Genomic DNA, 15882 nt, shown 5'->3' with positions numbered 1-15882 from the left:
ACTTGGCTTATTACATAATGATGCCCAAAAAGTGAGAACATTCCGAAGTTTGATAGTTGATCTTTATGTAACTTTTTTCTTTAATAGATACCATAAATTGGGAACAGGATTTAATCCCAACACATTAGATAAACAGAAAGAAAGGCAAAAAGGTTTGCCAAAACAAGTTTTTGAATCTGATGAAGCTCCAGATGGCAACAATTACCAGGATGATCAAGTAATACTTTTATTCTTAAATAACTTTAAGAAGTTATTTTAAAATAATTGTCAATTTATTTATTAATTAATATAATTATATTTAATGTTTTGCATGACAGGATGACCTTAAAAGACGTTCAATGTCAATAGATGATACCCCAAGGGGTAGCTGGGCCTGTAGTATCTTTGACTTGAAAAATTCACTTCCTGATGCTTTGCTTCCCAATTTACTTGATCGAACTCCAAATGAAGAAATAGACCGTCAGAATGATGACCAAAGGAAATCAAACCGTCACAAAGAACTTTTTGCTTTGCATCCATCACCAGATGAGGTATAGATGTTTGCATATAAAGAAGCAAATGATTATTAAAATCGATCTTTTGGGATTATGATTAATGTAGAGTATTTATTATAATAATGTAGAGGATAAAGCAACTGAAACATAGCTGTAATTTTTATAAATGAATACATTTTATACTAGTGAATTTCCTATTCTTAATGAGTAACTTATAATCAAATGACTTCTGTCTGTGGATAAATAGGTCTTTCTTTTCTATGTTCTATTGTGAAGACTAAAAGTATTAGATTAGTAAAGTAAGTTCTTAAAAAAAAGAGTTGGAATATGATAAGCATATTCATTTTGGTGTTGCTTTTCAATTTGTAGGAAGAACCAATAGAACGGCTTAGTGTTCCTGATGTACCCAAAGAACATTTTGGTCAGAGACTTCTTGTAAAATGCTTATCACTTAAGTGAGTATTTATTTATTTTACTTGCAGCTTTTGTTTTCCAGGATAAAATTTTAGTACTGGTGTAACAAAATCTGAGTAGATTTTATAGTTGTATTTGTGTCCTTTTGAGAAGTATTGTTCTACATGTCATTTTAAATGCTATTCAGCATTCAAACGTATATATGAAGCTGAGCCTACTGTGCTAAGCCTAACATATTTATGAAGCTAAGCCTACTGTGTAGCAAACGTAAAGTCAACTTTTAAATTCTGTATATCATTTTAAATGCTATTCAGCATTCAAACCTATGTATGAAGCTAATCCCTACTGTTCTAAGCCTAAGATATATATGAAGCTAAGCCTGCTGTGTAACAAATATAAAATCAATTTGATTTTCCAGTAGGCTTTGTTTTTTGAAGATTTTGATATATGTATTTTTTCCTTCTTGAAAAAACTTAGATCTGGTTTCTGCTAACATCATTGAGGTGATATATTTACATTCTGCTTTATGAAGTGCTTTCTCTTATTTCATGCTGTCATGTTAATATTTTAAGTTTAATTATTCGTTCCAACTTAAGAAAAAAGTTTTGATTCATAGAGCTTTCTGAAACAAGCAACTCATAGGGACAGACCATGTCTATATATAATTCTGGCAATTTCTTTCCTTGAAAGTTAAGGCTTTGTATATTTAGATTTATTCAGAAACATGTTAGATAGATTAAGTGCATTGAATCTTTTGAATAGCAGGACACCTAACATCAGTTCTTACGTATAGTCTTGTTTTGTTTTTTAACAGCTTTATTGTGATCTAATTTATATATCATAAAATTAACCCTGTTGAAGTATACAGGTTAGTGGTATATATTCACAGAGTTGTACAGCTATCATTACTGTCTAACTTGAGAACATACTCATTATCCCAGGAAGAAACTCCATGCCTGTATTAGTCTGCTCAGGCTGCTATAGCAGAACCATAGACTGGGTAGCTGAAATAATAGAAGTTTATTTCTCACAGTTGTAGAGGCTAGAAATCAAAGATCAGGGTGCCAGTGGGTTGGTTTCTCATGAGGCATCTCTCCCTGGCTTGCAGATGGCTGCTGCTTGCTGCATTCTCACATGACCTTTCTTCTGTGTATGCCCAGAAAGAGAGAGGTCGCTGGTATCTCTTCCTCTTCTTATAAGGATACCAGTTCCATGGGATTAGTGCTCCACTCTTAGGACCTCATTTAACCTTAATAAGCCCTTAAAGGGCTTATTTCCAATTACAGTCACATTGGGGGTTAGGGCTTTAACATACGAATTTTGGGGGATGATACTGTTCAGACCATAACAATACCTGTTAGTAGTCACTCCCCGTTCTCTTTTTTCCTCAGCCCCTGACCATCACTAATTTTCTTTCTGTCTCTATGAGCTCACCCATTCTGAATATTTCATGTAAGTGGAATTATATGTGGCCATTTGTGTCTGGTTTCTTCATACAGCATAATGTTTTCAATGTTCATCTATGTTTTAGCATATATGAGTAGTTCTTTTTTTTTCTTGAGACAGAGTCTCACTCTGTTGCCCAGGCTGGAGTGTAGTAGTGCAACCTCTTCCTCCCGGGTTCAAGCAATTCTCCTGTCTCAGCCTCCCGAGTAGCTGGAATTACAGGCACCTGCCACCACACCTGGCTAATTTTTTGTATTTTTAGTAGAGATGAGGTTTCACCATGTTGGCCAGGACGGTCTCGGTCTCCTGACCTCGTGTTCTGCCTGCCTCAGCCTCCCAAAGTGCTGGGATTACAGGTGTGAGCCACTGTGCCCGTCCGGGTAGTTCATTTTTTTATATGACTGAACAATATTGCACTGTGTGGATACACCACATTTTGTTTATCCATTTATCAGTCAGTGAGCATTTGGATTGTTTCTACTTTGAAAAGAAACATAGCTTTATTGAAGTATAATTCACATATTATGTGATTCACTCAATGTATATTCAGTGTACAGTTCACCAGTGAGTTTACCCAGTTCACCAAGAATGCAATCAGTGGATTTTAATATATTCTCAGATCTGTGCAACTATTATTTCAATAAATTTTAGAGTACTTTCATCATCCTGAAAAGAAATTTCGTATTTGTTAGTAGTCACTCCCTGTTTTCCCCAACTCCTCCATCCTTAGGCAACCACTATCCTACTTTCTGTCTCTACACATTTGCTTATTCTGACTATTTCCTGTAAATGGAATCATGCAATATGTAGTCCCTTTTTTTTTTAACTTAGTTTTTCATAGTATTTTAAGGTTCATGCTGTAACATGTGTCAGTACTATAATTTCTTTTTATTCCTGAGTGATATTCCATTGATGAATATGCCACATTCGGTTTATCTATTAATCAGTAATGATTGCTTCCACTTTTTGGCTGTTACAAATTAAGTTCATAATTTGTATATAGGTTTTTATGGGACATGTGTTCTCATTTCTCTTGAGTATATACCTAGGATAGGAATTATGGTTAGTATAGTAACTCCATGTTTAACTTTTGGAGGAGTTATCCAGACTGTTTTCCAAAGCAGCTGCACCATTTTACATTACCACTAGCAAGTTAGGATGATTCTAATTTCTCCATGTTTCACCAACATTTGTTATTACCTGTGTGTGTGTTTTTTTTTAAATCATAACCATTCTAGTGGGTGTGAAGTGTTGTCTCATTGTAGCTTTACTTATGATTTTCTTGATTAATAAAAGTTACAAGTTTGTTATTTCTCTCTTAGAGAAATAAAATATAGAATTTTTTTTTTTGTACAACTCTATTTTCTTTAGCTTTGTTTGGCTCATTAAAAATTCTAAAGTAATAATTATATACATCTGATTTGTCTATGATAAGAAAAGTCCAGGTTTAAAGTGAGGAAGAACTTGAGGTCACAAAAGTTCAGAAAGAGTCAGAAATGATAGCTTTACTTTAGCTCATTATAGAAACTGATATATTTTTGAAAATTGTTTCTCTTACATTTTGTTCCCTAAGAACAGCCTTTCTTTATCCTGGATGAGAAAATTATTTCTACTACTAAGAAGACTATTAGTCAGTAACATAGTGATTTATACATTCAGGGGAATATCTTCTAGGCATGGTCAAGTTGATATGAATTTAGCCAAGAAATGCTAAGAAATCATAATTTCCCAGGAGTAAGTGTTCTGTAGCTAATTTTACATTAGGGCTATTGCTCTTACTCGTTTTAATGGGCTACAAGGAAAAGAGCTTGGCATGCAAGCAGGATAGAAACACTCTTGCATAAATGCCTAACACCAGATTTCACGAGAGTAATACTAGAAATGGTAGTGATATTTGTTTGCTGCAACTTCAGCTTTGGCAGGGAAAAGTCAGACAGGAAACAGGAAAAAATAAAAAGAGAAAACTCTGAGAATTCCTAGTCATAAGCTTACCTACTATACGTGTGGCTCAAAAAATTCCAAGGCAAAAGTTTAAAGTGATTCTAGGTTTGCGGTGGCCCTAGGTACCTGGCAGAAGCATACATTAATTGTTTTTAGAGGAATTCGCTTTAAAAATTTAGGCCTCAAAATATTTCTACAGATAAAGTTTCAGCTCCAGTCATAAATCAACAAACATGGCGAAACAAACTGCAGACCTGAAAAGGACTACCAGTCAGATTTAGAATATAAGTACTTTTAATATATTTAAGTAAATAATTATTTTAAAATATTATAATGGAACAAGAAACTGTCAGATTTGACCAGGAAGATTTTGAAAAGATTCATGTGATCTTTTTCAAGATTTTATAATTGAAATTATAAATCCATTTAGGTGGGCTCAACATAGATTAGATAAAACTGAAGAGTGAATAAGTGAACTTGATCATAAAACAACAAACTTATACAAAATGTACACAAAGATGTAAATAGATGGAAAATAAAGTGATATCAACAAAAAGTCTAATTTGAATTCTAGAATGGAAATAACTTAGGGAAGAAGAAAACAGTTATTAAAGAGATAATGGCTGAGAATTGTTCAAAATTTATGAAACATAGTAGTAACTCTCAATTCTGGATGTCTAGTAGGATCTAGGAATAATAAATAAAAAGAAATTCGTATCCAGACTAAACATAGTAAAAATGGAGAATACAAAACCAAGAAACTATATTAAAAGCGGCCAGAGAGAAAAAGAGATCCTATGTAAAGATATTACAATTAGCCGTCAGGCGCAGTGGCTCATGCCTGTAATCCCAGCACTTTGGGAGGTGGAGGCAGGCGGATCACGAGGTCAGGAGATCGAGGCCATCCTGGCTAACACAGTAAAACCCTGTCTCTACTAAAAATACAAAAATTTAGCCGGACGTGGTGGCGGGCGCCTGTAGTCCCAGCTGCCCGGGAGGCTGAGGCAGGAGAATGGTGTGAACCCAGGAGGCGGTGCTTGCAGTGAGCTGAGATCGCGCCACTGCACTCCAGCCTGAGTGACAGAGCGAGACTCCATCTCAAAAAAAAAAAAAAAGAAAAAAGAAATTATAATTAGGCTAACAGCTGATTTATCACAGCAGCAATGGAAGCCAGAAGACATTGAGTGTTATCTTCAATGTTGTTAAGAGAAAATAACTGTTGACCACAAACTTCATACCCAGTAAAATTACCTTTCAACAAACACATTCTTGAAGCAGTTAGTTTTTGCTACACTCTAAACTACCTTAAGATGTAATGTTTTAAAACAACAGATGTTCAGTATTTCTCATGATTCTGTGGGTTATCTGGGTAGTTCTTGTAGTTTGGGCCAATTTGGTTGGGATTGGATGATCTCTAAAGGAGTTGTGCATGTCTGGTAGTTGGCAGGCAGGTTGGTCTAGGAGTCTCTCGTTTATGTATTTGGCAGTTGGCTTAATGTCAACTGGGAAAGTAGCTATGCTTTTCCCATTGTTCAGTGGGCTGACCTGGGCTTGTTCATGTAGTGGTGGAAGGGTTTTCAGAAAAAGGAGAGTGGAAGCTGTAAGACCTCTTTGTGGCCTTGGATTAAAACTCTTACAGCATATCATTTATTGATCAAAACAAATCACAAAGCCAGCCTGAATTCAAGGTATGGAGAAATAGACTTTTCTTAATGGGAGGATATGCAAAGAATTTGTGTTCATTTTTTGAAATCTGCAAATGATGAGGTAAATAACTTTTTATACTGATAAAAATTGTTAGTGTTTTCTAACAACATTTTATCACCAAAAATGTAACTTCTAAAGGAAGTACTTCAGGAAGAAAGATTTTAGGTGAAAGAAAGAATGATGAACAAAGAAAGAAATGGAAAACAAAGATAAACCTGTTTTTGCTGTAATAGTCTAGTTTATGAGGTTAAAATAATTAAGATAGAACTAAAAATCAGTAACAATGTATAAATTGGGGGTTGATTAGGGTTAAAACATTCTAAGATCTTATTGTTTGGGAGAATAATAAAGATATCGATTAATATTTTAAAACTTAACTATGTACTTTAAAAGTTCTTGAGTAACCATTACAAAAATAGAAATGTAAATTATAGGCAAAGGAGAAAAACTGGTTTGAAAGTGGAGCTATAAGTCAATTCAAAAGAAAGAAGGCAGGAATGGAAAAACACTTAGAAAAAGGAGCATAGGCCGGACACAGTGGCTCATGCCTGTAATCCCAGCACTTTGGGAGACTGAGGTGATGAAACCGCTCTCCACTAAAAATACAAAAAATTAGCCAGGTATGGTGGCATGCGTCTGTAATCCCAGCTACTTGGGAGATTGAGGCAGGAGAATTGCTTGAACCCAGGAGGTGGAGGCTGCAGTGAGTGGAGATCATGCTATTGCACTCCAGCCTGGATGACAGAGCAAGACTCCATCTCAAAAAAAAAAAAAAAAGAAAAAGAAAAAGAAAAAGTAAACAATAAAAATAAACTGCTAGAAATGAATCCAAATATAAGTCTTAAGAATAAGTGTAAGTGGACCAAACTATCCACTTAAGAGACTGCATTAAAAAAAAACCCAGTTACATGTCTTTTATTAAAAAACAGGCAATCCACATAAAACATAAGCACCCAGAGAGGTTGAAAGTAAAAATATTTATTAAAATTAATTAAAATTTATAAAAAAATTATATTAAGATATAATGGCAAATATTAACCAAATGAAAGCTGAGGGAACAATATTAACATCTTACAAAATTGACTTTAAGTCAAAATGGAGGGTCAACACATATTGATAAAATGTTCAAAACTGTACTGTAATTGTTTGTAAGTAAATGTGAAAACACACCCAGTTTAGCCTTTCCCAGGCAGCTGCCAAAGTTGGGAGGGGGAAGGTCCTGGTGCTTGAGGCTGAGGCTATCTCCGGATTGCCCAGCGGCCATTGTGGCCAAGCAGGTACTGCTGGACTGGAAGGTGGTGATCATGTGTTGTGAGGACATCCACATTTCTGGCAGTTTCTACAGAAACACGTTAAAGTACCTGGCCTTCCTCTGCAGGTAGATGAACACCAATTCCTTCTGAGGCCCATACCATTTCCAAGTCCCCAACTGCCTCTTTTGGTGGACCATGTGAAGCATGCTGCCCCACAAGACCAAGTGAGGCCAGGCTGCTTTGGACCACCTCAAGATGTTTGATGGGATCCCACTCCACTATGACAAAAAGTGAATGGTGGCTGCTCTCAATGTTGTGTGCCTGAAGCCTGTGAGAAAGGTTGCCTACCTGGGGCTCCTGGCTCATGATGTTGGCTGGAAGTACCAGGCAGTGACAGCCACCCTGGAGGAGAAGAGGAAGGAGAAGGCTAAGATCCTCTACTGGAGGAAAAGACAGCTTACGAGGCTACAGAAACAGGCTGAAAAAACATGGAGAACAAAATTGACAAATACATAGAGGTCCTCAAGACCCATGGACTCCTGGTCTGAGCCCAATAAAGACTGTTTATTCCTCATCCTTGGCCTGGCCTGCCCTTCTTTGATTGCTGCCCTGGGATGTGGGGGACCCAGGAGGGGCAGTCCAGGTGCCATAGGCAGCCTGGGACGTAGGAGGCTGGGGATAAGGAGCAGACCTTAGTCACTGCCTTTTTATAAGGTTACTTTAAGCCACTCTAAGAATTGTGCAGACATAATTTGCCTATGACCTACTTGTTCATGAAAGAATTTTAGAAGATCAGTAGTAGAAACAACCAGCAACTTTGGTTTCAGTAGTAGTAGCAAAAGAGAGCTGGAACACTGTTTGGAGGGAGACTCTACCTTGTGAATAGGGCATCTGTTTTTACTTCCCACCTGGTCATATGCTATACTTTGTAGCTGTTAGAATGTGAAACAACACTTGGAGGACAGCATGAGTTTGCTGTTGTACAGAGGGTATTTATAGACACATAGACTAGGAACATGTGCGACCAAGGGGTTATAAGTGTTGCCCTTGCTCCTTCCCTGTATTTTGTGATCAGAATCAAATAAATTATTTTTAAAGGGAATAAATACACACACATACACACATGTAATTTTTTCTTTCTTCTTTTTTGAGACAGTCTTGCTCTGTTGCCCAGGCTGGAGTGCAGTGGCACAATCTTGGCTCACTGCAACCTCCACCTCCCAGGTTCAAGTGTTTCTTCTGCCTCCACCTCCCTAGTAGCTGGGACTACAGGCACATGCCACCACACCTAGCTAATTTTTTGTATTTTTAGTAGAGACGGTGTTTCACCATGTTGGCCATGTTGGCCATGTTGGCCAGGATGGTCTCGATCTCGACCTCATGATCCACCCGCCTCGGCCTTCCAAAGTGCTGGGATTACAGGCTTGAGCCACCGCACCTAGCCCACACACTTAATTTTTAAAAGACCTAACAAGTAAGTCACATCTTATTAGTAATGTCTTACAGTAGGCCTTTGGTGATTAAAACAAATTTTTTTTCATTGTTGTAAGTATTCTCAGCATTTTAAATAAGTGAGTATGTAGAGTGGTACATTTATAGTGAATAAAAAAATACCTTTTTTGCAGCATAATAGCCATTGAGTATTGCTCAGCAAGTAGCATTTCTTGAAACATGCCTATGTTTGATAGTATAGAAATAATGTAGCATTCATTTTTTTGAAGTTACTCAAATTGTGTACTGAATCCCTGAGGAATATAAAAAAGAAAAAAAACTCTGCATATACATTTTTGGTACTCTCTGTAATGGAAGAACCTTTTGAAACTTAAAAAAAATCAAATAATGTATCTAATTTATAAATTCTTGTTGCATTTATAAATTCTTATCTACTTAAAGTGGAGCTCACTGGATTTGTATTGGTTTCTTCGGTTTATTTTCTCGGGTTCCGCCCTTTGTCCATCATAGTAATAATATGGATCTTTCAATGCTGTTTAAGAATATTATAAAGTCATTGGCCAGGCGAGGTGGCTCACACCTGTAATCCCAGCACCTTGGAAGGCTGAGACGGGTGGATCATCTGAGATGAGGAGTTTGAGATGAGCCTGGCCATCATGGTGATGAAACCCCATCTCTACTAAAAATACAAAAATTAGCCGGGTGTGGTGGCGCGCGCCTGTAATCCCAGCTACTCAGGAGGCTGAGGCAGGAGAATCGCTTGAACCCTGGAGGCAGAGGTTGCAGTGAGCCGAGATCGCACCGCTGCACTCCAGCCTGGGTGACAGAGCCAGACTCTGTCTCAAAAAAAAAAAAAAAATTATAAAATTATTACACAGTAATTTTATGGCACTAAATTACACATTGGGGTACTAATTTTCTTTCTTTTAAAAAATTTTTTAAAGAATTAGAAATTGAATCTTGCTGTGTTTCCCAGGCTGGTCTTGAACTCCTGGCCTCAATCGATCCTCCTGCCTTGGCCTCTAATTTTCTGAATAAGTAAATTAACATTTCTCTTTGATCTGCTTTTGTTTATTTTTAGCTGAATCTACAATTTATATGAAAATACAAAGGGCCAAAAGAGGCAAGACAGTTTGAAGAACTTTATTAAAAAAAACCCAACCAGATGTCAAGACTAGTATGAAACTATGTAATTAAGACAGTGTAGTATTGGTACATGATTAGACAACTAGAGCATTGGAACAGACAAAAGAGCTAGAAAAGTCTGTACTTGATATATTCCCACTTTATATACAGTAGTACTCTACAAGCATGTAAATGTTTGGCCAAATGAATGCTGTTAATATTATGTAAAATTATTTCGTTAAATATTTATTACTTCAACTAAAAAAATAAGGAGCTTAAAAAAAGACCCACATGTTTATGCATTTTTGATTTGTAGTTACAGTGGACATTTTTTATAGTATGGAAAGGGTAATCCTTTCAATAAATTGGTAGGAGAGTTGGATATCTGTTTCTCCCTGCTGCTTTCCTTTCTTTGTGTCTGTCTGTCTTGTCTCTCTATATATGTGTTTCTCATACATATGAAAATAGGAAACTTGACCACTGCCTCACATGATACACAAAATTTTTTTTACAGATTGATAGTAGACATAAATGTGAAGGACAAAATGGTAAAGTTTCTAGAAGATAATGTAGGGATATCTTTATGATCTTATAGAAAGAAAAAGATTTCTTTGACATGACACAGAAAGCACTACCCCTAGAAGAAAACATTGACACATTTTACTTCATTAAAATGGACAACTTTTCATCAAAAGACGCAAGAGAAGATAAATCATAGAAAAGGAGAAGGTATTTCCAACACCTATACTTGGCAGTGTGCTCATTTCTAGAATGCATAAAGAATTACAAATTGATGAGGAAAGAGTCAGTAAATAGAAAAATGGGCCAAAAGAAGCTATCCAAGTGGTCAGTGAATATACGAAAAGATTCCCATGAAAAATCCAGTGGGATACCACTTATTTACTGGACGAAAAGATTCCCATGAAAAATCCAGTGGGACACCACTTATTTACTGGACGAAAAGATTCCCATGAAAAATCCAGTGGGATACCACTTATTTACTGGATTGGCCAAAATAAATGGACTGACAGTGTCAAAAGGATGCAGAGTAGGTTTTGTAGAGGTTGACACATGTGGACAGGATCACCGAGATCTCTTTTCATTTGACTTGTATTTGGGTTTTACTAAGGGATGTATCAGCAGGAAGTTAGAGGGCAGAAGAGAGTGAGGTCTCCTTCCCTGCTGAGTCACTTAGATCTGTTGCCTCTTTCTTTCCAAGGCCAGTTTCTGTGACGGATCTTTGGTATAGTTATCCTTTCTAATTTTTGGTTATTACTTCCATGTTCTCTTTTAGGTCTGTGGTTGGTAATGACTCTTGCTTTTGATAGCCCCAGGGAATGGCACTCTCTGTAGTTGTTTTCTCAAGATCCTGTCCAAATCTTTGTAAATGGCCCTTTATTAAACTCTCACCCTAATGTAAATATGTTGTGTATTTTCTACAAGGTCCTCAATTCTCTTTTAATACAAAAATATGCAATGTGGAGCAGGGTTATTACAATGTCAGCACTATTGACATTTTTGTCTAGATGGTTGTTTGTTGTCAGGGACTTTCCTGTACAGTGTAGGATGTTCAGTTCCATCTCCAACTTCTAACTGCTAAGTGACAGTAATACTCCTGTAGTTTCGATAACCAAAAATGTACGTAGGTATTGCCAAATGTTCCCTTAGGGGCAAAAGTGTCCTTCGTTGAGAACCTCTACTCTAGAGTTTTAGTTAACCTCATGTTATGTATTATTTCATTCAACAAATATTTACTAGATGTTTACTGTATGTAAGTCATTGTTCTTAGAAATGAATTAGACATCTCAATTAAGTATACAATTTTGCCATATTCATACAATGGGAATTACTATGCAAGCATTAAAAATGATGGTAAGAATGATATATGTAATGTGAAAATTTGTCCATAAAATGTTAAGTTAAAAAAGCAGACTACAAAGTGTTATGTGTACTGTGACACTCTTTGTTTAAAAAAATTTGTTTGACAAGTGCATTTGTGCATAAAGTCTAGATGGATTGGGCATTAAACTGTTAATTATGATTCTTTGGATGCTCCTGTTTTCCTCTGAATATTCTGATGTGTTTTCTAAGATTTTTGCCTTGAATATGTTATTTATAATCTGAAAAAGAAAACATTAGGCTTTTATTATTTAAAACGTATTTAAAAATGAACATATATACATATATAAATGACCGTGTTAGAAAGTGATTAGTGACTCAGAATAGACATAATATGTCATTAGGCTTTTAGGCAGTTTGAGTTTATTTGTAGCTGGATAAATTAATTAGGATTAACTAGAGAAGATAAGGTTGATTTAGACTCAACGATATGCATAGAAGAGTGTATTTCAGGAAGAAGTTTTAATATAGGCAAAGGCATAGGTGTGGAAAAGTGCCAGGTATTGTGGTAATGTAGTTTTGGAATCAATTTCTCTCCAACTGTGTTTTTGTATTTATTTTTAAATTATTTTATCCTTTTTCTTCATAAAGGTTTGAAATTGAAATTGAACCCATTTTTGCAAGTTTGGCTTTATATGATGTCAAGGAAAAGAAAAAGGTAAAATTATATAATTTGACCATAGTCATTTGTCATAATCATTGGTTTTGGAAACCTGTTTTGTTTTGTAAGATTGGTTTTTTTGAGAATTGTTAAACGTAGATCTTTTTAAAAAGGAAATAGAAATTTAATTTATTAGGACTAGTTAAATATTTTTTTATTATAAATTACTGTAATTGAAAACAGGTTATTGTTTCACTGAAAGAATTCTAAAAGTAAATAGCAGAAGCAACTTTAAGAAATAGAAAAGACAATACAAGAAAAGCACTTTTGGCAAGCAGTACCTAACGATAGGAATGACAATGACTGTGAAGTTTTATTGACATGATTTTCAATTTCTCACCAACTAAAAGACCATTTTTGTGTGTTTTACATATTCTGTTTTAATGCTCTTAGTTTTACCATCATATAATCATTAAATTTAACTTTTTGGAAGGTTATTTTACAACATTTCTTAATTTAATATTCTAAGACTAATATGTAGTAGAAACTTGAAGTGCTGACTGGGTGCTTGTGGCTCACATCTGTAATTGCAGCACTTTGGAAGGCCAAAGTAGGAGGACTGGTTGAGGCCAGGAGTTCAAGACCGGCCTGGGCAACGTAGTGAGACCCCCCGCATTGCTACTAAAAACAATTTAAAATTACAAAAAGAAAAAAGGAAACTTGAAGTGCCCTCAGTGACTTCTGCTGCCAACACAAGACATATTATGGATTTCTTTAATGGAATTCTGCTCTAGCAACTTTTATTTGCTAACTCGAAACTGCTGAGATATTATTCATAAATTTTTTAAAAACTCAATTTGGAATCCATCATCTCAATGATAATATCTTTGTGTACTTTATTAGAGGTTACTTTTTTTTTCTGAGATGAAGTCTTGCTCTGTCACCAGGCTGGAGTGTAGTGGCGTGGTCTCAACTCACCGCAACGTCTACCTCCCAGATTCAAGTGATTCCCCTGGCTCAGCCTCCTGAGTAGCTGGGACTACAGGCTTTGCCACCATGCCTGACTAATTTTTTGTATTTTAATAGAGACGGGGTTTCCCCATTTTGGCCAAGATGGTCTCAATCTCCTGACCTTGATCCCCCTCCTCTAATTAAAAGAATTTGGAATATGGTTGTTTAGAATGTGCTTATTGTATTTTCCAAATAGCTTTTAGACTTCTTTTACTTTGATTTAGGTATGTAAAGATTGGTCTCAGTGAAATATAAGCTTAATATTAGAGTATAATATCCTACTATCTGTAGATAAATAAGTAATGATTTTTTTGAGAATTATTTAACATGAATGTTTTTAAAAAGAAAATAGAAATTTAATTTATTAAGATTAAATGTTTTCTTATTATAATTACTGTAATTGAAAACAGGTTATTGTTTCATTGAACGAGTTCTAAAAGCAAGTAGCAGAAGCAACTTTCTTTTAATTTAAGAAATAGACACTGTAAAATGTACAGATTTTGAAGTTTAACATATTGATATTTTTTAGATTTCAGAAAACTTTTATTTTGACCTTAATTCTGAGCAGATGAAAGGGTTGTTACGTCCACATGTACCACCTGCTGCCATTACCACCCTGGCAAGATCAGCAATTTTTTCTATCACTTATCCTTCCCAAGATGTTTTTCTTGTAATAAAGGTGAGAATAATGTTAAATATATTTGTTTATTTTGTAGTGTCTGTATACTTGTCTGTCAGTATTATAAACTTTTCAAGGGCAAAGATTTAGCCTTTACTTATTTTTTTTTCATCTTGATATTCTGTAACACAATATTGGACATACACTGTAGGTGCTACCTAATTTTTCTTGAACTCTTTATTAGACTTCTCCAGTGAAACTGAACTAATAGGAATATGTGTGTGTGTGTGTGTGTGTGTGTGTGTGTATCTCATATCTGTTTTGATTATTGTAGTTTTTAAATAAATTTTCATATCAAGAAGTTTGAGACTTTCAACTTTCTTCTTTTTACCTAAATTTGTTTTGATTATTCAGGGTCTCTTGAGATTCCCTGTGAATTCTAGGATAGGTTTTTCTATTTCTGCAAAAAAAAAATCATTGAGATTTTGATAGGGATTGCATTAAATTTATAGATTGCTTTGGGTAGTATTCACATCTTAATGATATCAAATCTTTTCAATCCATGAACACAGAATTTCTTTTCATTTATTTGTGTCTAGTTTAATTTGTCTCAGCAATGTTTTATAGTCTTCAGTGTATATAGATCTTTTACTTCCTTGGTTAAGTTTATTTGTAAGTATCTTACTCTTTTTGATGGTATTATAAGTGATATATATTTTTTAATTTCCTTTTTCAATTCCTCATTGCTAGTATGTAGATTTTGTATGCTGTAACTTTGTTGAATTCATTTATTAGTTCTAACAGTTTTTTTTTTGTGGCATCTTTGAAGTTTTCTACTTAAAAGATCATAGCATTTGCAGAGATAATTTTACTTCTTCCTTTCCAATTCAGATGCTTTACGTATTTTTCTTGTTTAGTTCTCAGGCTTGGGCTTCCATTACTATGCTGAATAGGTGAGGCTAAGGTGGGCATTCTTGTCTCATTCATGATGTTAGAGGTAAAGCTTTCAGTCTTTAACTGTTGAGTATGATGTTAACTGTGGGCTTTTCATATATGGCCCTTTATTATGTTGAGGTAGTTTCTTTGCATTACTAGTTTGTTGAGTGTTTCTGCCATGAAAGGGTACTGAATTTTGTCTAATGTTTGTTCTACAGCAATTGAGATGTCATATATTTTTTTCTGTCATTCTGTTAATGTGTTATATTGATTTTCATATATTGAACCATCCTTGAATTTCAGGCTTTTAAAAGCTTAATCTTAACTTTTTTTTGCCTTTGACAGCTAGAAAAAGTCCTACAGCAAGGAGACATTGGAGAGTGTGCAGAACCATATATGATTTTCAAAGAAGCAGATGCCACCAAGGTAGAATGTCATGCTTCTCATTTCCCCCACATTATTACTATTGTAATTTGGGAGGATACTGTACAAAGCAAATTAAAGAATTTTACTAGTACTATATTTTTTTCTGTTGGCCTGCTTCCTATATTCCTTTCTTCTTTATTTCATTTGTCAGCTAGCCTGTGTCATATGCTGTGGTATTCTTTAAAAATCTCTTCTATCTCAAAACTAACTGATTCTTTAAATTTTTTTCTTCATGGAGAGAACTAAATTAATTCAGTTTAACTCCTAAATAATGAAAGGTTTTCTTTATTTATAAAATAGTGATATTGATAGAAATTTTCCTAGCAAAATAGAAATATTCTTGGCTTCCATCTGACTGCAGATTATTAAGGAATATAGTAAAAATATAATAGTCTTAAAGAAAAGAAAATACAGCTTTTTTTTTTTGCCATCAGATGGTTAATTTCTAGATTTTTTTTTCTTTTGAGACAGAGTCTTGCTCTGTCACCCAGGCTGTAGTCCGGTGGCGCGATCTTGGCCCACCGCAACCTCTGCTTCCTAGGTTCAAGCGATTCTCCT

General features: G+C 35.1%; 1 protein-coding gene and 1 pseudogene across 1 annotated transcript in view; both read left to right on the top strand.

Annotated features, from left to right (window-relative positions):
- Positions 1–15882, top strand: part of DOCK7 (dedicator of cytokinesis 7) — a 235089-nt gene that overhangs the window by 36078 nt on the left and 183129 nt on the right. Inside the window, exons 5-10 of the mRNA XM_011988949.1 lie at positions 88–217; positions 318–530; positions 864–949; positions 12323–12389; positions 13873–14022; positions 15244–15324. Coding sequence (XP_011844339.1) covers positions 88–217; positions 318–530; positions 864–949; positions 12323–12389; positions 13873–14022; positions 15244–15324 — 727 coding nt within the window. The remainder of the gene's footprint in view (positions 1–87; positions 218–317; positions 531–863; positions 950–12322; positions 12390–13872; positions 14023–15243; positions 15325–15882) is intronic.
- On the top strand, positions 4529–7803 carry LOC105545894 (annotated as a pseudogene).

The sequence above is a fragment of the Mandrillus leucophaeus genome, unplaced genomic scaffold, assembly GCF_000951045.1.
Source record: "Mandrillus leucophaeus isolate KB7577 unplaced genomic scaffold, Mleu.le_1.0 Scaffold341, whole genome shotgun sequence".
Taxonomy (NCBI): domain Eukaryota; kingdom Metazoa; phylum Chordata; class Mammalia; order Primates; family Cercopithecidae; genus Mandrillus; species Mandrillus leucophaeus.
Note: the sequence above shows the minus strand (reverse complement) of the source record. Positions and strands in the feature narration are given on the sequence as shown.